Source organism: Hypomesus transpacificus, unplaced genomic scaffold (assembly GCF_021917145.1).
Source record: "Hypomesus transpacificus isolate Combined female unplaced genomic scaffold, fHypTra1 scaffold_338, whole genome shotgun sequence".
In the NCBI taxonomy this organism is placed as follows: Eukaryota; Metazoa; Chordata; class Actinopteri; order Osmeriformes; family Osmeridae; genus Hypomesus; species Hypomesus transpacificus.
In genome coordinates, this window is record NW_025813865.1 from 31,559 (window position 1) to 53,139 (window position 21,581).

The 21,581-nt window shown below is 50.9% G+C and overlaps 1 protein-coding gene across 2 annotated transcripts; it reads right to left on the minus strand.

Moving 5' to 3' along the window:
• Window positions 1-609: 609 nt before the first annotated feature.
• Window positions 610-19,532, minus strand: LOC124464438 (pre-mRNA-splicing factor ATP-dependent RNA helicase DHX15-like). 2 transcript variants are annotated; one of them, XM_047016302.1, is made up of 14 exons: window positions 19,258-19,532; window positions 17,791-18,106; window positions 17,471-17,664; window positions 16,976-17,135; window positions 15,621-15,839; window positions 12,884-13,051; window positions 8,135-8,221; window positions 7,555-7,704; window positions 6,966-7,074; window positions 4,568-4,759; window positions 3,011-3,133; window positions 2,592-2,782; window positions 1,517-1,686; window positions 610-1,318 (listed from the first exon to the last, which is right to left on the minus strand). In XM_047016302.1, exons 1-14 carry the CDS (start codon window positions 19,263-19,265, stop codon window positions 1,201-1,203), a joined length of 2,205 nt encoding a protein of 734 aa, XP_046872258.1. In that variant the 5' UTR covers window positions 19,266-19,532; the 3' UTR covers window positions 610-1,200. The 2 variants fall into 2 exon arrangements, with proteins under 2 accessions (XP_046872258.1, XP_046872259.1); XM_047016303.1 differs by lacking the exon at window positions 19,258-19,532 and adding an exon at window positions 19,097-19,238.
• Window positions 19,533-21,581: the final 2,049 nt, after the last annotated feature.

The following is a 21,581-nucleotide window of genomic DNA, read 5'->3' on the forward strand; positions in this document are numbered from 1 at the left end:
TGGGGACCCGGGCCGACCTGCCCCAGGGGGACCTCCTCTTTGACGGCTGTCCTCAGGGGTCCTACGGTCCAAACTCCCTTTGCTCCACGCTCCGCTTCACAGAGCCGGACTGATTTGGGCTGCTGACCCATGGAATGAGTGGGGGAGCTCTTCTAGAAACTTCCTCCAGGGTTCATCCAACTTTTAGAGCACTGCCTAGTTATACAATCTGATATCTGTAGAGTCAAGTTTCATATTGTGGACAAAGTTACCAAACTTGAGGAACTTTTGAAGGACACGGTGGCACCTAACTGGTTAGTAAACTGAACGATTCACTTAGGGGCATTGTTTTAAGATTTGTTATCAACAGGGTGCTTCCACTTTCAGCCCCAGGACAACATGTACATGGGCAGAGTTGAAACAGATGTGTAGTCTGGTGTCTATAGCTTGCTGGGGTTCACTTCTACCGGACAGACCACGCAGATTAACCAGTACCTTCTCCAAATAACCTTTGCAGCACACTAAATAAATACAAAAGATATTAGTTATACAAGGTATTTCACCGAGTTAAAGTGATTGTTTTGTTTCATGTGGATCACATGGATCCATGTAGTGAACATGAACAAGTTCTTTATATGAAAGTCAGACCCTTTATTCAGGTAATTCCACTGTGCTTCCAGGAAACCAAACCAGGACACTGTTACAATGCTTTTCCCTACAGTTGGTTCCTTGATAAACCAACCTCTCTCTACCATAAACCATAAACACAACAACAAATCTTAAACAATCCAGGACCCCCCCCCCCCCCCCCCCCCCCCCCCCCCCCTCCACGCACACACCCTCAGAAGTTAGACTTCACTCCACAAGCCAATTTCTTGGTTTACTAAATCTACACAGGCTGTGTCCATCTACAGTAAGTTCATCTGAAAGAATTCCCAAGTCATGACAGTAATGCTGACATTCAGATGTATCATGGTCATGCTTTCCATGGTCAATTGACAAGGCGATCATTTCCCCCCCCCATTCCAACTTGTTAAGCATTAGACGCAACTATTTGTTTAAAAAAATGACAGGTGATTCAAAACATGAATACAAAACAAACTAAAGTATGATATAATATGGACAACGACACAAAAATACACATTTCAAACGATTGTTGAAAAGAGGCCCGATCCACTTTGTATAAATAATAAGGATGACATTGTTCCAACGAGTGTCCGATCAGTACTGAGAGGGTTCCTTGCTTGAGAGTTTGGCCGCGATGCGCTCCAGCTGCCTTCTGGATTCACACTGAGGGAAGTTCCCCAGGTTGTAGTACTGGGGGGCGATCTTCAACAGCCTGCCACAACACAACACACCGGGTTAGGTTACGCTGGGACACAGTCAAGTGTGTGTGCATGTTCGTCCCCAAAAAAAGATTTCTTTTTCACATTCACCCATGTTTGGCACTGACACTGATCAGATGCCATAAGACCCCCCCCCCCCCCCCCCCCCCCCCCCCCCACGAGGCGGACGGCAGATGATGGGGACAGTTTACCACTCTGGGTTGATGCTGGTGCAGGTGCGGGTGTAGTTCTTGGTGGTGAGCACAAACTCGTTGTAGAGCACCCACTCAGGCTTGTGGTCCAGCACGGTGGAGGGATGCAGCTGGACCACCTGGTTGTCCTTCACAGTCAGGTAGTGTCCGGTACGCTCCAGATGGGCCACCTGCTCCACACACACACACACACACACACACACACACACACAGAAAGCTGACAGAGCCGACAGAGGTACACCTGCGATTCATCTAGCTTCACAAAGCACCTCCCACATTACCTAACCCTCGCCCCGACAACACAGCAGCACAGTAGACTGTAAGAAAATCTCATTTATTATTAAAAACGTAAATGTGGGGAATAAACCCCAAGACAAGAAAAACCCATCTGATCAGATGTAGCCCACAAAAGACAGAAGGCTTTGGACGACATAACAATGGGTCTTCAGAGCGAGGACTGCTGGCCTAGTCCTAATGAGTTGGAAACTGCTAGAAACATTAAAGTTGAGAGGAAGGTACAGCTTCTTCACTTGTGTTCCTATTTAGATATGCGTGTCACGGCTGTGGTGATTAACCAGGGCAATCAGTCTCAATAAAGGCTTAGCCAAATAAAGACACAAGCTTAAACCACCGCAGAAGTGGAACATGAGACCCACATTATTTCTCTGTGAAAAAGGTTAATGTTGACAAATATTTACATATTAACGCCCTAATTCAACTTGTCAGGTTGCTTGTTTCAGGTAACCCCCCTCGGAAATGGACTCGCGCAAAATGCCATTTATTTTCCCCCGAGCGGGCAAAAGAAATAAATAAATATATTGACTTGATTTCTTGTTGTGTGTTTTACGAGATTGTGACTCTAAAATGAGGCTATCCATTATGTAGATATTCTACCGTTGATGTGTGTGTGTGTTTTGTTCATTTTCTATGTGACGGCATGCACGTTTTAAGAGAACCTCTAAATGAAGAAGAATTGAAACTCACTGAGCGAATAAAAATAATGACCAGTTACTCAGTATCAGTTTGGGGAGTGGAGGCGAGGGGGGGGGGGGGGAGATGGGGGGGGGGGGCTAACCTGCATGAAGAACCCTGTGGTGAGAGCCCGGCGGATGTTGACGTAGTAGTCTCTGTTGGTGAAGTCGGTGCTGCGGCGAGGCAGGTCGAAGCGCTCCATGATGCGGGACAGCTGCTGGCGCACGTTGTCGGCCGACATCAGAGAGCGGTAGTTGACGAAGTTGTCGAAGCACCACTGAGTGGACTCTTGGTCTGGGGGGGCGGGGAAGATGGAGGTTAGGGGTTCTGGCATCAACGTCAGCAGGAAAGAATAAACAAAGCTAAAGACACGGTACACTATGAAGAAACATGACAGAATTGGCGTGGATTTCCGGGACCTATGGAAGCTGGTCTGTAACATGCATCACAGGCCAGCTAGGGACTGCTATCTGGAGATGAAGCAGTAGGGGAAAGAGGGGGGGGGAGGGAGGGGATGCGTACTCTGTTTGAAGGCGTGGTAGACGTTGAGGAGGGTCAGGTGGTCCCCGTCGACGTGGGCAAACTTCATCTTGGACTCGTCGGCCGCCTTCCTAGCCTCCGTGGGGCGGACGAAGCACTGTGGGACTAAACAGGGTTGGTGTGGGCCCCAACGCAGCCACCCACAGGGATGAGTCCAGCTGTACCACACAGAGCTACAAGGCCCCCCAGGTCAGAGAGGCCTGAACACAGAGAGGGGGCCAGGGTGTGTGTTGGTGGAGGAGGGCTACGGAAGTGCGGGGGGGGGGGGGGGGCAAGGAGGAGAGACGAGTGGCTTTCTCCAGCATTGGGTCTGGCAGCTTGGCTGGGGGAGCAAGCTGAAGTCAACTCACTTGAGCCGGTATGACCAGATTGCTGCCAGGAAGTTAGACAGGAGGACAGAAGGAAGCAGGGAGCTTTGAGACCTTTCAGACAAAACACTGTCTCTGTGCAGCAAATACGGGTGTCTATTAGGCTATCCTGTGTCTCGCTGAAAAGCTTTTTAACAGGCGGTGAAGAGAGAGACCAAAGAACGAGTGTCTAAGCCTGTCAATAGGCACCCGAGTGCAATCCAGCATCTGTGTGGAAAGCACTTTCATCAAAAGACTTCCATCAAACATTCCCCTCCCCCCCCCCCCCCCCCCCGCCCGCCCGCCCACACCTCGCTTCCAGCCGCCCAGCGTCAAAACACGCTTGATTGTGGGCTTAACGGACAAGGGTTGAGTGTTTATCGAGCCCCACGCTTGGTTGCTTGAGACGGCGTGCGTTTTTCTTTTTTGTGTTGCTGACTCTGTAATGAACTCAGCAGAAAGTGTATTCCCCAACACACTTGTTATTAATGCACACCGTGTCCCACCAGCTAGTTACATTCAACCCACCCCCCCACCCCCCATCCCCACATCCCAAACCGACCCCCCACCCCCCTCCCCTACTGAGGCATCTGATTCATCTCAATGAGCAGCATTCTGCTTTGGCAAGCCTAAAGTGCAATTACTGCCGCAGCACATTGGGGCTGCTCACAATATCAACCGATTTGTTTAGTGGAGACACACTTTTTCCACTGCTTGACAAATATCAACCGACAGCACTAGACCCTCCCTCCCCATCTCTCTCTCTCTCTCTCTCTCCTCTACGTCACCATGGGCAAGGCCCCGCCTGACTAACCGTCAAACACAAATTCTAATGTTACTGGGCATCCATTATGATTGTGTGTTACATCATCGAGACGTTGGTTGAGGTAACTGCTGGATGTCAGTTCTACCCCAACCTGACTGTCACGGTTGTCCAGCGCGAAGGCTTCTTCCACCAACACCATTAGAGATGAAGACCATCCGTTAATCAACAGAGCTCCAGTACTCCACGGCCTCCATTTTTTTTTTTTTTTAGAATAATGCAAAAAAAACATTTAAATAAAGGAGTCACATTGGATTATTTAGCAAGGCATGTATAAAAGATGTTGTTTTTGTTTGGGAGACGTGGCGCTGGGTGCTGATGACCTGAGGGAGCGGTTTGAGAGGCCCTGCCTCCTGGTCTGGGTGTTACCTGACAGCATGGCGGTGATGGACAGGATCTCGTTGGAGCAGTTGAACTCGCAGCTGGCGATCACCATCTTGGCCAGCTGGGGGTCCAGGGGGAACTCGGCCATCATGGAGCCCAGCTCGGTCAGGTCGCCGTCGTCGTTCAGAGCCGCCAGGTAGTTAAGCAGCTCCAGCGCTCGCATCAGGGTCTCTGGGGCTGGGGTGGGGGAGGACAGGGGGGGTTAGGGGTTGATGGCCAGTTACCCCGGACAGAACTTAGTAACACTGATGTGGGGGGGGGGGGGGCATTTTTCATTCTCCGCTCTAGCGATTCAAAACAACTCTAATGCAATTACAGGGGAACCCTTCACTTAATGCATCAACACGGGGCTTTAGCCGTGGTTGAAAAAAAAGAAGAAAGAAATTCTCCTCTAGATGCAATTATTGACCTTTGGCTCAGGCGAACTGAAGCCTGATGACTAGTTGCATGTTAACTGAAAATTAGCTCCCTCTTCAGCTGAGGATCGCGTTCGTTTTCATTTCTACAAAAGAGTTTAAGTGAAAAATCCCATTTCAAAATGCAGGGAGGTACTTTCTTCTGATGAACAAATATTGATTTGGGCCATCAAACTACTTTTACATCAAGTGAGAGCTAACTGCATTGCTTACAGTGGCAATGGACGCGTTGAAAATACGATTTTATGTTCTCCTACCATGATGAACCAGTGTTGGGAAAATGCAATCTATACACAACACACCTCATCAAAACAGCACCACATAGCGCCTCCGCATGAGAAGCCGATATATTAACAAAGGGCCAAATCAATGGGACTAAAGGCTAAAGGTAAATAAACGCCGATTGGCTTTGAAATGTACGACTCTGCAAATGTCACCGGGCAAATGAATCCCTCCTCGTCTGCTCTTAGCTGTAAATGGCTACTGACTGTCTAGGGGGTTCTTGTTGCGTTTTGATGGAAGAGCAGTTCACAACACCGCTTCTGCTCTTACTGAGCATTGGAGGGAAACGCGTAGAGGGAAACGCGTAGACAAAAATGGACCAGCAGTTACGACGGGCAAAACGATAATACATTCGGATCCTGAACGTCGAGCTAAAGCTCTCCAATCTTTCTACACCTTACAAAGAGCCAACATTGAAGTGATCTCATCGTCATGTGCAAAGTGTGTATTCACCAGCTCCACAGCAAGCCAGATATGAGCGTGACCCAGGCTGAATGCTTTAGCGAACATGACCCGCTCCAGTCAAGAGTCACCTACAGAGAAGGAACTCCAGGCGTCCACGCGGTGGGCCACAGTCCCAGCTCTACCATGTGCTACAGGGGCTTGTCACCGGGCCAATAAGGAGCTAGAACATGGTTCTGGTTAAGGTCCACTTTCACGTCTTCCAGAAGGATGTTTCAGAGCATATGAATGATGTCATCATTTTCGTTCCCCATTCCCAGTTAGACTAAATCCGATGGGGCTCGAGTGGTCAACCAGGGTCGAGTAGGGGGCTCCCCCAGTGCGTCCAAAGACATACAGCAGCGGGAGAGAACCGGCAAGGTCTTGAGGAATAAGAGGTTGGTCACGTTTAACTGACAGAATATAAAGAGAAGGCGATAGCCGAGGTGATACCGGGACTATTGATGTAACCAATTTCACTCACAAAATGGCGTTTGCCGTGGCGGATGGGGAGAGATGGGTTTAATCTTGGAGGTGAGATGAAAACTGTATTACAGTGAGAGGAGGAGGGTGTGTGGAGGGGGGGGAGGGTTAAGAGAGAGGAGGAGGAGAGTGTGTGTATGGAGGAGGGGGTAAGAGAGAGTGTGCGTGTGTGTGGGGGGGGTTGGGGCTGTGAATGGAGATGAGGGTGTCCTTTTGAGGAAAGCAGGAACAAATGCAGAACTGGGCAGGGACGCTGGGAAGTGCAACGGTTCGGTGTCTCTTGAGCGTGACATTGGTGTGAGACAAGGCACTCGTGTTTTTGGCTGTGGTCCAGGCCAGTGCGCATCAACAGGGAATAGGGAGTGCTTGCTTGTGAAACTGCAGCCCAAATACCCATTGACTGACCGACTGCAATCTACTCCCCAGGACTTGGAACACCACAGTACATCCTCCCACAGAGGATGGGCACAAACTGGTCCCAACAAGTAGCGGTTACACAAAAAGTCGAAACAGGAGTCACGCGATACAAAGTGTGTTTTTCTCACTAGCATTTCCGTTGTCGTTGAAGATACCATCGGATTTTTCTTTAAACTTTAAACTGTGGGAGGGAAAAATCAAGACTTCACTGCTGGTTTTTGGAACAATCTAAGAGCTAATACAGTAACACACAATATGTAATCAAGACTTCATCGTGGATGATCAAGCCTCAGTCATGCCTCGCCACGGGAAAGACCTTTGTCGCTAAAAGAAAGTGTGCTCACCAGGTGGGTCCATGAAGTCAAAATGCACCAGGTCATCGATGCCCAGCTTCTTCAGCTGCAGCACCACCGAGCCCAGGTTGGACCTCAGGATCTCAGGGTACGTGTTGTCCTGTCCCACACAGGAGGCAGGGGAAACCAGGAAAAGCAATCACAATGAATTAGTCAGGGTGCCGATTATTGCTCCCAACGTGCGCTTGTATGACGAAGGGAACGGAAAGCTGGCCGCCGTTTGAAGGACCATTAAGTTCCCCTTTCCCCGATGGCGTGACGCGGGAGAAGGGCCCTGTTAAAGTGGAGGACTCGGCCTCCTCGTGTTCATTCGTCACAGGGGGTTGTCGCTGGCGTAGTTTATTAAAAAAAAGAAGCTTGCTTTCAGATTCAGAGAAGACGGCAGACCAAGGACTGAGAGATTTCAAAGAGGAAAACTCCCCAACCAGAGATGACTACCTTGGGGGAGCTGCCCAGAGTCAACTTTACTAAGTATGAGGTAACACGGTACATAGACTGAACGTAGCCAGCAATGATCAAATCAGGCATTCTCTGAGGACGACTCTTGCAACAACAACATAAAAACGGCTGTGTCACCAACCTGCATCTCGGTCTTGTAGGCCTTCTCTGTGTAGAGGCGGAAGCACTTCCCTGGCCGTGTCCGGCCGGCCCGCCCTGCCCTCTGCTGGGCGGAGGCCTTACTGACGGCCGTCACCAGGAGTGACTCCACTCGGATCCGTGGGTTGTACACCTGGGGGGGGGGGGGGGGAGGGGGTGGAGGGAAAGGTTTGACATGCAGGAGGGGACGGAGACTACTCCGACGTATATCCTATTAAAATGGGTTTCTGCCCCCATATCCACCCAAAAATATACAATCCAACATTGACACGTGTACACACAGGGGCAGGAGAGCGAACGAGCGCACACGCACACACACACACTCACACTCACACACTAGGCACATACATCATCTCAGATAGAGCCACATGTATGACTTGGCCCGGGGCTGGAGAAATGTCAGAGGAATAAATAACGGGCTTCTCCATCTCTGCTGCTGTCAGGCGCACGGCCCTCTGTTTATCAGGGGATTTTCAGGCCACAGAAGCAGATGATCAGGGCAGATTAGGCTGGGGGGGGGGGGGGGAGGGGCGGCTGGTGGGGACTGGGGGGAGGCGACTAACCTTTTGCTTGGCAAATCCAGGATCAATGACAAAGACCACGCCATCGATGGTCAGGGACGTCTCGGCGATGTTTGTCGACACCACAACCTGAGGAAATGAGAACAGCTGGGTTCAGATGCTGCCTCCGTGGAGGGAGGGAGGGGGCGGACGGCGCTTCATTCCTCGAACTCGATTCTGGAATTCACAACCCGCATGTATCGGGTCAATGATTCCATAATTCAAACATGCAGGCTAATTATTCCAAAAGGCTGGTCAAGCCATGTGATAATCATTGCAACAACGGCAGCCGTGGCGTCAATGCCGTCTTAAGAAGAGAGGGCGAGAAGGAAAAGCGCTGGGGGGGGGGGGAGAGAGAGAGAGAGCCAAGTGTGAAAGCCCTTCTCCCCAGACGCTGCAGGGTCTGAGGCGAAGCGGCGAGCTCTCCCGAGGCACGTCGCAGACGCGCCACTAATGCCACCCAACAGGGGAGTGCCGCAACAGTCGCAGCAATCAGGTCCAATGAGGCGCCGGCAAGCCGCGGCGAGACGCCTCGCCGCTGAGTGTCACTTCCCGACGCATTACCGCCTCTCTCTTCAGAGAGTGGTTCCTCTCTGACTACTCGCAGCGGGCTTCCTGTCGCAGAGACGTCACGCGCTCTCTGCACAAAGGCTTTCTCTCGCCACTCTTCAAAGAGCCAACACCTAATTGATGTATTAGTTGGTTTTCCGCGGGTGGGCCGCATATGAAATACAGGGTCGTCCTCCCGAGTCTGTGTCTCCGTCGACAGATGATAGCTTGACAAAGACTGGAGCTGTTGGCTTTAGATAAGGGAAAGTTAGGAGGGGGGGGGGGGAGGGTGGGAAGGAAGGAAGGGAAGGAAAATGGGGTGAAAAAAACATTCCGATTTACTTGTGAGAAACAGAGTCTGTCGCATTCGACAAACAAAGCCAAACATGGCGGATGATTCACACGCCCCGAGGTGCAGGCGTCATGTGGCAGCGCGAGCGAGCGAGCGCCCACCAAATTAAAATCACTCACACTGACAATCAGGGGGGTGCTTGAAAACCCACCTCGAAATAAGAGCTAAGTTGCATTGAAATTAATAAGCTTGGTGGATAGCTGCAATTATGTAAAAAAAAAAAACGACTATCGGCACGCGGAGCTCTGAAAGTACATCTGGAGCACTTTGGGGTTTGTTTTCATCTGCTTCAAATGAAAAGAAGAGGTTTGGAACATCCTTTTCGATGATTCCCATTTATTTCCAAGTCTAATTTTTGGAAACGTTATTCTGTGGGAAGGGGCCAATGTTTTTTTTCTCTTCCCCAAAAAAGGAGCCCAAGGAAGCCCATAGTAATACAGAGCTTACTAAAGCTAAGAGTAGAAGCTCCTCAGACGTCAAGGGGGTTCGCTGGCTGATCAAAGCAACAGAACCAGCTGCAATATTTCTCTCTCAAATGTATTATGGCACAGACAAAAACTCTGAAGAGAGGTTGGAGTTGGGGGGGGGGGGCGGTGAAAATAAGACTTTGGAGCGTTGGTAGAGATGCCGTGCAGAGAGGCGATGGAGTTGTGCGTCTCTCAGTTCCAGATCCTTCTCTATTACAATGATCCCCTGTAGCAAGCCTGCCTATGAGAAATGACAGCTGAATTGGAGCGCCGAAATCAAATGAGTCATGTCAACCCTTTGGGTGGGTCTCTTGTCAGCGTTTACTCAAGCCCGGGGTGAGGGGGAGGTGGGGGGGGGAGCAGATCAGAGGCCGCTCTGTCTGCTGGAGGCTCTTGCTGTTGTGTAACGGTGCGATCCGTTTGGCCGGAGAAACTGTCCAGACTGTTGCGAGTCCTGGTACTCGAGACGGAGGGAGACAGGTCATGGCCCAACGCACTGGGAACTGCCACTACAACGTCATAGCTCACAACAGAGGCCTCGCGTTTAGAAGGAGTGGAAAAATGCACCACCGAAATGTCTGCATATACAATAAACAAACCATTAGTTTGACCTGAGCAGCACAAGGCAGATCAGCCTGCGTCTGTGATAGTTAGCAGGATGTGAGCCATTGCGGAAAGAAGATCATCGTGTCATAAATATTTCGTTTGGAGAATGATTAATCCTCAGCCATTTATTGTCCGCTAGCAGTAAAAACCCAATGAGCCATTCCTTTCGTTCTCCTGATCAACCGTTTTAAATATCAAACATCTGAATAAGAATACTTCAGTGAGTCGTTCCAGATATATGTCCGTAGCCAACTCGACACACTTGCCTTCCATCTAGCGTAGCTCTGCTTCTTAATCTATCTGAAGCGGGAGGCTCGGAGGGCCCCAAATCCCACCTTTAAAGCGAGGATTTCTCTCCCGCGAGAGAACGGCAGCCTGTTCAGTTATTAATGCCAGAGTTTTCTTCTCCCTTCAGCCCTTGACCCTTTCTGTAATGTAGCCGTCAGAGGGAGCGACCATCTTGTTCTGTATTCATGCCGGGGGAGGGGGGGGGCGGAGAAAGATGGGCCACAAAAGGAGGGTCCGAAATAAGGCTAATTCCAAACCTTTCAAAAAGCAACCGACCGTCTCTAAAGAGCCTGCATGCCTCAAAGTCTGTGCACTGGGAGCGCGTGTGGGTGTGTGTGTGGGTGGGTGGATACAAATCACAGGGTGGAAAAACAGCATTCGGTGCAGGACACACTGCTGGGAGAGGTTCGGCCGCTCCTCCCCACAGGGCAGGGGTCGGCCCGTGTCAAGGTAGCCTTCATGCTTCCCACAATCCTACGGGAGGACCTCATCGACGACATCGATTCTGAATGCGTACGGACGCCGGGGCTATCGCAGAGTGCAGCCTGGCTCCATCCTGTCTGATGCACTATTGAGCAATCCCGACTTTCTCCATCAGTAATATCATTAGGGCATCATCTCCCGGCGTTATTTCTGGGTTATTAAGCAGCAGGAGGGTAGACAGTGAGGCTGACACGGGCCATCTCTCACTCGCCCCGCTGTGGAGCGCTCCTCTCTGACGAGCTCCTCTCCTCCTCCAGACCGGCGGAGAGGGAGGCTTTCTCGGCTCCTGCAGCCCAGGGCGGCACGCTCCTCGTGGGCACGGTGTGTCGCGCTGACGCCGGAGCTGAACACGCGGGGCCGTTTGTCAAAAGACGCCGACAATGGTGCTATTGAAACAGGGGGATTAAAGTCTTTGTTGGTCAATACAGTGAATGGACGCGTTGCCTCTGAATCATTCAACTGTTCAAAAATGGGAGATCAGTAGCTTTCGTGGAGAACTGGAGAGATGACTGGGAAGCGTGGAGCGTTAATTGAGAGCGGTTTAATGCGGTCATTAGTATGCTCGGCGGCAGATGTGGGTAGCCTTCGTTTCCCCCCGCCGCTTCTCCGCCGCCTCGACCCGACATCTGGCCGCACCCCCGGTCGAATGACGCTGCGTCCGACGCCAACGTCACGGTGCCCTGGCCAGTCCCGTTGGAGATTTCTTTCCCGAGCTTCACGTCAGACCGGCGTGAAGTTTTTCCAGTCGGCAAATGGCCGACAGGAAAGGCAGAAACATGTGGGGGGGGGGGGGAGAAGGTCGGTGCTGTTGATATACAAGGCTCTTACTAGTCTCCCAATCCCCCTTAGCATGAAACAGAGTCTCTCCTTTGCAATACCGTTCCAGGAGCTCTTCCGGGCCGACCCCACCAGATCCGTGTGAATCACGGCTCGTCTCAAAACGTCCACAAACCTTGGAACGGCACCCACAGAAGCTGGGGAGACGGCGTTTGAACTGAGGTAGTCATGAAAACCAGGCGCGTGTTAGACCTCGTTTAAATATACACGAGGCTGGAACAGATGAAAACAGCCAGGAGAAGGGGAAAAAAGCTCCTCATCTGGATAGTCCAAAGCATCGAAACTGCGTAACCCCGCCCATGGCTGTCTACCCCGGCCGGCCGTGGAACTCAACCAGAATCATCAACGGAATCCAAATTATACATTCGCAGACATCACCGTTCCTAATAAGTCATCAATAACCTCTCACAGCTCCACTGACAGCCAAATCAGCCCAGAGTGGGGAGTCTGCTGCGGTGATGAGTCATTCATCAACCACCTGTCAGATGTTGGGGCCACATGTTTGCAGATGTAACTGGCAAATATGGGCTCTGATCCTCCCCCCCCCCCCCTCTCTTCTCCCCTCCCCCCGTCAGATCTCTGGCCAGCTCAGCTGTCGCTCGACCACGTGGCCTTTGTCGGAGCGCGCGGAGCTCACAAAAAGACGGACGTGTTCTGAAAGTCTTCCTCGATGGGGAGGAAAACTTCCACCAGGCAGGAGACGAGAGGCTCTCCCTGTTCAGGGAAAGAGTGTGTGTGTGTGTGTGTGTGTGTGCGTATCCAGTGGAGGAGTGGAGAGATGAAATAGACTGCAGCTCCGTTGTCTTCTCAAGGCTTGGAGGGTGTGAGTAATACCCCAGTTCTTATTTAGAGCAGGGAATCGCATGCTGACAATGGCAGCATATGTTGTGAGTCAGTTCTGCACCAAAGCTGAGAGGAGAGAGGAGAGAGGAGAAAAAAGACGACTGGATTCTACCTATCCCTCTCGGCTGCGTCCTTATCCTCCCACCACCTACGTTCATCGAGTCTCCTCGCATCTCAGCCTCTCCGTTTCCCCACTTCTTCCATCCCTCAATTTCAAACTCCCCTCGACTCCCACCCTCCCTCCCACTTCCCCTCTTTGAATAAGAGTCGCGGGGGAGGCACCCCTTGCCTTCGAGGAGCCGGCCAATCACAGGTCAGCAGTCTCACCTTCCTCCCGATGGCTCCGCCGGGCTTCCTGGGCGGGGCGGACTCGAAGATCCGCTGCTGCTGCTGGGGGGGCAGCGTGGAGTACAGGGGGATGATCTTGATGTCGCCCGCGTCCGAGCCCAGCTCCTCCACCTCCCTCTTGATCCTCTTGCAGGCCTCGTCGATTTCCTAGAAAAAACGAGGTGGCGCTGGTTAGAATCGAGAATCGAGGGGGGGGGCTGGAAACGGGGACCGGGGAAATAGTGTCCTCCCTTCTCCAGTACACTTGTTCTACCTATCGCTGTATCTGATGGAGGAAATGAAACCTGGACCGCCGTGCGCTCAGGCGAGCTTCCCGTGGCTCTGTTGTCAAACGCGGCGATGACAAAAAACACAGACGCACACGCTGAACACACACACACACGCACGCAAACACACGCACACACAGTTCATTATTCCATAGTGCAGTATTGTGGGGGAATGATGAGAATGACAATACGGCGCTGGTGCATCACCAGCGGTTGTTGTGGCAGATCAGTTTAGTGAAGCTGAACATTCCGGAGCCAGTGGGTTGGCAGGCCCAGAGATCCCAGTCAAGTAGCTCAGCCTTGACATGAAACAACATGCCACAATGCCATAACACTGCTCCTAAGAAGCCTCACACACTCACTTAAACCTGCAGGTAGAGTTGCTGTAACCATACATCCTAACTTAAAGATTTTATTTAATTTTTTATAAGGCAGTTCAACACTCAGCCTTATTACTATGCTGTCAATGCTGAACCACAGGCCCTAACCGACATCATCACATTCTCTTCCTCATCTATGGTCCATGTTTCACCAGCTCCTACATGGAGGCCTCACAGCTTATGTTGTTGCACCACCCTCAGGTGGAAGAGAGTATTGCGCCTGATGTTTGGTTGGAAAGGCACACTACCGACAGATTGACGCAATAATACTTTGGTGTTAGTTAGTACTATTGGATGAAAGGAGTGAAGGTTCTGGAATTAAAGTAACTTCCTCCTTGTTTTGTTGCCATGTCATCCTAGTTTTCACAATTGTTTTGTGATTCTTGATGTTCGAGGACAAAACGCTTGCCAGAGGGGAACTCTGGCACCAGAGTCAAACAGCCACTATCCGGAAAACAGGCTGCTTTCTAGGCACCATTTTTTATTAGTTACCCTCAACCAGTAAGGCCTCCAAAACCTAGTTAGAAACCCAGCACACACTGTCTATATCTGTCATATTGATCCGCCAAGTCAGTCTGTGGTTCACCGGAGCATGTTCCCTGCTCAAAGTCAACCCCTACGGATGGCAACGAGCCTTGTAATCAACACGTTGACAAGTTCGAATGGAACAGAGTAAATATGAATAGATTGATCAAATTAGCCTGTGTATTAATACCCCCATCAACTCTCTGGAGTCAGCAGCTGTCCTGAAAAAAAAAAAAAGGGACCAGGTTGCCAAGGCGGTGGCTCTGGAGCGAGCTGTGGGGAGAAGCGGAGGGCGCGTGCGGCAGGGCAGCCGGCCAAGCACGGGCACCTGTCCACCAGCGCTCGCTACAAGCCCAGGAGCAAGGGGCCCCGCGCCAGGCCACCTCCACGACGCCACAGAGCGCTGGCCTGGGTCTGCGTCGCGCACGCGCCCCTCGCCACCCCTCGCGACGGATGCTAACCGCTGTCGGGGGAGCTTAACGGGTCGGACTTATCAGGGAAAGCCAGCTGTCATTAACTTCTGCTTTTCTCTACTGTGGTACTTTGCTTTGTGCTTTGTTTATTCACTTATTTAGTCAATCGCATTTATTATTTTTTTCCCCCAAAGTAAGAACAGCCCCACCCTTCCAGGATGCGGTGCGTCCCACGCCTCAACGATCCTACAGCTGACCAAAAAAGAAAAACTCAACAACAGACCTCACGGATTCCCCTCGGATCTGCATGCCGGTCATTAGTCAACATCAAAGTTTAGGGGGAGACCAGATAGGTTAAGAAGCGCCCGAGGGCGCGCAGCGGCGAAGCTTTGAACACTCATCTCACCCCAGACCCAACTCCCATTAACTACTTTAACCCAATTAGGAGGGTGTTAATGACCTCGCCAGGGGAGAGCTTTCTGCTCCACGACGCCCCGAGCAGCCCGACGCACGGAGCGTTCGGCATCATCAAGCAGGGATAGTGTGGCGGAGAGGCATCTAGCGCCAAACAGTGTCAACCGCATTACGCTCAAGTCTACCCCCCACACACACACACACACACACACACACACACCCTCACCCTGCGTTCAAAAGGGGAAGGCCGTGCGAAGCCCCGTCGACGAGCCGCGAGTCTAAAAATCAATGACTGGTTGTGGAAGCGGACCACTTCAAACACAGCGGCCTTCCGTGGCGTCGCTCCTCCGCTAACGAGGCAGCCGTTGATCTAACGTGCGCTGATGAAAAGAGATGGCACGGCAGACTGAGGAACCACCGATTCAGGAACAGGGCTGCAAAACATATCTCGTTTGGGTGATTGTGTTTTTGTTTAGTTTTTTTCTCATGATGGCAGATGTCAGCGACTCAAAAAGAGAACGTAGGCACTCATTCATTTCAGAGATACACGAGGAGAACACCATTTGGGGCAGCTCCTCTCATTTACGCCTCCAAACAAACAGCCAGACAAGAGCCATCGAAAACCAGCGACCGCCAGAGCAAGTGTTTGAGGGTGGCGTCAGCGACGACCTACGGGGAAGGTGTGCTCGTGCGTGTGCGTGTGGGGCGAGGGGCTAACCTCTTGTCCGGTGAGGAAGAGCAGCATGTCTCCCTCCTCCTCCTCACACATGTGGATCTGGATGACGGTGCGGATGGCGGCCTCCAGGTAGTCCCTCTCCGGCTCCGGGGTGTAGAAGATCTCCACAGGGTGCGTGCGTCCCGGGATGGTCAGCAGGGGGCAGCTGTCGAAGTACACCTGGAACTTTCCGGCATCCAGCGTGGCGCTCATCACGATGACCTGGACGGAGGGAAGATGAGGTAAGAGGGGGAGATGAGGAAGAGGAAAGGGAGGTGCACGGGATTGTCAGGTGAGGATAGCGGATAAGAAAACAGGCCATGAAGGGAAGAGGAAAGTCTAGTCGTTGCTGAGGGGAAGGTAGAAAAGCCTAATGTTCCCCTCTTCACACTTGGGAGTTAAGTGCACATTGAAATAGCTGTCTATGGCCAAGTCTGGTTCGAAATATCACCGGTGCCTCACAGGACAGAATGTTCCGGGGAGAGAACGTGGCTCAAAAAAGAGCTGAGTTGCTCACAGAGAGAGGACCCAAGACGGGAGCTGTATCACAAGACATTAAAATCAAAGTCCCTGACCCAAGCAGGTTGTAACGCTCATCCCTACTGAAGTTAGGCACACAATGTCCTCCTCCCCTCGACCTAGAAGCCATTACATCCAGCACATTAGGGATTCTGATGGGGAGGCGCCTTCCTCATTTTCAATCTCAAATATTTTAGAGCCTCGCATCGCGGCATTTCGCTTTACGCACCATGACGCAATATAATTGCTCTTAATCAAGGCAAATTAAACTTCGTATTTGAAAAGGGGACACGGGTGAGACTCAGATGGGGAAAGAGAGAGAGAGGGGGGGATCGTTCCCGGTAACCTAGACCTCATTTAACAGTCCCTGAACACGTGTATAACCTTTCTGACAACAACTAGTCATTACCCATCTGCTTTATGAGGCTCACTCAGAGTGTGAGAGCGTCCAAGCGTCCGCGCTCCTCCACGCAACCCCCCCCCCACCCCACCACACCACACCCACACACACACACACACACACACACACACACACACGCACATCCCTGGCAGACTGTCTGAAGCCGGGCCTGACACAGGGAGCCAGCTCTGCTCCTGCTGCAGAGAGGGCTGGCCGTGTCTTAGCCAAGAGTGGCACCGCACAGCGGACGCACAGCTGTTGGTCGTGGACGGACTGTCAAGCAGTAGGTGGAGGAAAGGTGGGTGACACGAACACCGTCGCTGGGGGGGGGAGTAATCACCACGGCGGAGGGTGTGCGTGTCTGTGTGTAGGCCCAGTCAAGCAGCCTGGGAGAGACCTGAGGTACCACGGAATCCAGGAGAAGGGAGGGGGGAGTTACCTTGAGGTCAGGCCTCTGTCGCGCCACCTCCTTGAGGACGCCCATGAGGATGTCGGTGGCCAGCGTGCGCTCGTGAGCCTCGTCCAGGATGATGACGCCGTAGCGCTCCAGCAGGGGGTCGTTCATGGCCTGCCGGAGCAGCATGCCGTCGGTCATGTACCTGGGCGGGGGCGGAGGAAACACAGCCATGCAGCGGTTCAGCCAGTGGTTCTTAACCCTGTCCTCGGGGGAACCCCTGTCCTGCACGTTTGAGATGTTTCCCTGCTCCAACACACCTAGGGTTAGCAGTGTTAAGCATAGCTGCATCGCTGATCACAGATGGCTATGGAGGGGGAGGACAGGACGTGGCGGAGGGCAGGATGGGGAATGGATACAGGAAGTGGGGGGAAGGAGGGGTGGGACTGGGTAGAGAGATGGAGGGATGGATAAGGGGGTTGGTAGAGGGATGGAGGGAGGGTGGGTGGGTACTTGGTGAAAAGAGAGTCTGGGCCTTACTTCAGCATAGTCTTGGCTGAGCTGCAGTCTTCGAAGCGGATGGAGTAGCCCACCTCCTGGCCCAGCATGACGTCCATCTCGTCTGCCACCCTCTGGGCCACGCTCATGGCCGCCACCCTCCTGGGCTGGGTGCAGGCCACAGCCCTCTTGGGCCCTGTGGTGGAGCGTACCATGTCCACGCACCACTGGGGGATCTGAAGGAGAAACACGCGCACAGTCGTCAAGGCACACCATGTCTAGAAACCCCTCTGAGGTCCTTCGGATGACTCGGCTTGACTGACGTTGTCATGGAAAGGTCGTCGACTCTCTTCCTTTCTCACCTGGGTTGTCTTCCCGGAGCCCGTCTCTCCCACGAGGACGAAGCTCTGGTTGTGGGCCAGGATGTGGTTGAAGCGCTCCTTGTACTCCCACACAGGCAGCTGCAGGCGCTTGCTGAGGATGTCGTAGTAGCGGGCCGTGTGGGGCAGGTTGGTGAAGGGGTTGGTCTGCTGCTGCATGGCGGTCTGCTTTGGCGGGACGCTGCCCACTGGGGTGAGGGGCACCCCTGCGTGGGGCCTGGGGTTCCTGTCGCGGTCACGGTCCCGGTCGCGGTCCCTGTCCCTCCGCCAGTCGTCTCGGTCTCTGTCCCTGTCACGCCTGGGATGGAGACATGCATCGTATATTGAGAACAACTTTTATCTATCATATCTGGTAGACTGCAGGAATAGTGGTGCTGTTTTGAAGCTCAAAACCATTTAAAAGGACAAGCATCTAGCCCCAATTGCAGCTTTTGCCTACGTGTTTCATCTTGAAGACCAGAATTAAAAAGAAAAGGTAGTATGTTTCTGTTCTAGTATACAGTACATATTTTGTACCCAAATTGGAAGTTATAAAAAAATACAGATGACTTCACGTTGCCGCCTAATATAGAAAACAGTAGTAGTTTCATTTTTTGTTTTTTTTATTGAACATTTAGTCTATGCAGTTGTTTCAAAAATGGAATGTTAAATGTTGATCGCAAAGCCACGGTATATTTTCCAGGCCAATAATTTCATAACCGACTTTACAAGCACACTTGGAAACTGCACCACTGTGAGTTGGTGACTTTCCAATAACATGAAAAGGTTACTGCACATCCTCTTTCACGATGCAGAAAAAAACCCGTAATGGAGTGTTGCATTACGCAAAGGTCAGTTGCTAAACATGAGTAACAAAAAAAACTTTAAACTGCCAACTATGTTAAACTGTATCCTGCAGTATGATGACAGTCACTGACACTAAAAAGCTAGTAGGGGCCAAGCGTGAAAACCCTAGCTCTAGCTAGCCTAGTTTGGCTAACATAATTGATTTAGAATGGCTAAACACTGTTAGCCATGTGTATTGAGTCCTGGGCTAACCCGCGAACATTGTTGCTATCTAACTGATAGGTAATCATATGCTGCAGCCACTGTGACCAGCTTGTATACTCTGATATGGCTGAGTGCTACTGCATAAGCAACATCCAATTCATTAAAAGACATTCAGCTACAGCAGCTAGCCAGCCAGTTACTGTACTAGGCTAGCTACTACACACTTGCATAGCAAGGCTGCAAGCTAGGCTAACCATCTCTGGCTAGCTGTAGTCAGGCATTGCAGCCCGCTACATACTTCTTAATCGATGAGTAATCCTCCCTTATATTCAACCAATGCATTTTAGACATGATTTACAGACAAATTAATCTCAAATACAGAGTAAAGGTATTATTATGTCAATACAGTTCTTGCTTTGCCTATATCCCTGCTCATAAATGGTGACCGGAAGCTCTTACCTCATCATTGTTATCTTTCCTTGGGCTACTGTATACAGTCGTGTAAATAACAGAGGCTGCAATTTAGTTTAGACTAGTTCGTCGAGCCTTGACCCTAAACTAAATGACAAGCACACGTGTTTTAGCGCAGGAATGCTGCACTACAACCCCACTGAGCTATGCAATAGGCTAGTTCGCGGACGTGCTATGTTGATGCGCCATCATCACAGTGATCAGACGCAGGAGAACTAATTCGCTACTGCCGGGGCTTCTCATGCAGTCCTCCGAAAGTGGTCTGAATTGGAATAACATACAGTGTGCGACAAAAAGTTAAAGAGAAGATATTTGGGATATTAGAAGAGGTTGTGGCTCGTCATAAAACGTGAAAAAAATTTGTTATAGATTTGTACATTTTGCATTTTCCAGATATAAAATCATATGAATACCAGTCAAGAGAGCTGACTTTTCTCCTATAACATCAAATGAATGGCCAAAATAGCAAAACATTGTAAAATTGACATAGTAGAGGGTTACACTTAACTGCCAACAAAGGAACCGTAAAATATGAGCCACAGGCAACTTCATGTTTTTAAAGTTTGTTTGCCTTAGTGCACTGAGTGACAAACGTGAATGTTAATAGCCTACAGTGTAGGCCTTATACTGTCCAATGCAGTCTTACATTATGGATCAAAACACAACTTTTACACACATGATGTAAGAAATCCAATATGCTGGCTTGATAGCATGATCTTATGTGTGTACCAGACTTGCTTTGCAGTGGCTTACACAGACTTACAGAAGAGCGGAGTGTCATGACAGGCTCAAATAAACACTACAGCTAAATCATTGCTATATTTGACAACCGGGGTATTGACCAGAAGACCAGAAACCAGTCTTTCGGTCAGAATCCTAAAAACGGTTTCAAACTGATTCTCCCTCCTTCTGGAATGGATGGAGGGAAGCGTGAAGAATTTGGGTTGAGGAACCACGCTGTGGCAGTAGAATGAGCCATTCCACCCTGTGTGAGCCCAGACTGGGCGGTACAGCTGGAAGGAGCACCCCTGCAGAGTGGGCTCATCACAAAGAATGGCCCGGAAGACTGCTATTGTCTTTATTTCTTCTTTTGAGATGACACAAATGATGAGGTGAATGATGTTGATGACGAATTACTAATGACAGAATAGAACAGTAGAAATGGACTAAGTGAATAGTTTGTGTTAAAGAAATATATACGTAAGTGGAAAACTGGATTGACAAACCTACTCAAATCTCAATGCTACCCCAAAAAATCATCCAAAATGGAAACCTAAAGATATCAAAATCAGTGAGACTAGTAGCATGCCTATAGAGTGACACTCTTCCTCATCCAGAGTCACCCCAGACATAAGGAAAAGCGTTCGAGGCTCTTTTAGCAACTTCCACGTCTCTAATCTGCCGTTATCACGTACAAACCAGAAGGACTGAGAACGACCTCATTACCATCCACGACAAGTCCACCCAACCGTAGCTCCCCTGCTGGTCAAGCACGTGGCATTAGTTCTTGCTACCCCACTGCAGATATCAGCAGGTCCTGTCTGCCTGCTCTTATCGCCTCTGCCCACCATCTCTTATCTTAATAGAGATCTGACTGTACACCTGCTGTGCGCTGACCTCCGGTGCGGCCCCTTCTCCTTATCGGCCGCCCACCACCCCCTGCTTCCTTTACCTCGAGCCCGGCTCCCGAGGGGGGCTTGGGAGCCATGTTGGAGAGGCTGGTAACGTTTATGCTAATGTGACGGGTGTGAATCCATGAAAGTCACTCCTCAAGTATATAACAGGCCACCCGCGTCAGCGAAGAGCTAGCTTTTCGTTGGCGTAGCTGGTAGTGGTTGCGCTTGGCAAGTCAGAGGTGGCGTGTTCGAGCCCAGCGAGTGGCGAACAGCGGCCCGTATACCTTGTGACGGAGCGTGGCCACGTCTGTTACACTCACACAATAAAAACTGCAAGGTATCACTAAGCACTGAGACACAGACGAGCAAACCTGGCAACCCAAATCAAAAGTTGAGGGACCACTACCATGAATGTGAGGGTAACATGATTAGCTTTGCATAATCAGACCACCCACTTAAGTTAATCTTACATAAACACGTCAAATGGAGCATAATTAAGGACCTTGTAGTAAGCATGAGATTGCATAGCAGGCCTGAATACTACTGCACCCTTTGCCTGATTGTCTGGGTTGGGTCTGGGTTTCATGATTTGTGCTAAGAGTGAACTTAACAAAAGCAGCAACAGTATGTGTCCAAGGATTAGTATTATTGAGGCTACTTCATATGAAGTATGAAATATGCACAGTGTAGGCTACT

Coding starts and splice junctions, on each gene's coding strand:
- LOC124464438 (XM_047016303.1), bottom strand. CDS start 19,149: ATGTCTAAAATGCATTGGTTGAATATAAGGGAGGATTACTCATCGATT. Junction 8,222..12,883: donor GCGGAGCCATCGGGAGGAAG/GTGAGACTGCTG, acceptor TCATTTCCTCAG/GTTGTGGTGTCGACAAACAT. Junction 4,760..6,965: donor TGACTTCATGGACCCACCTG/GTGAGCACACTT, acceptor CCCCCACCCCAG/CCCCAGAGACCCTGATGCGA.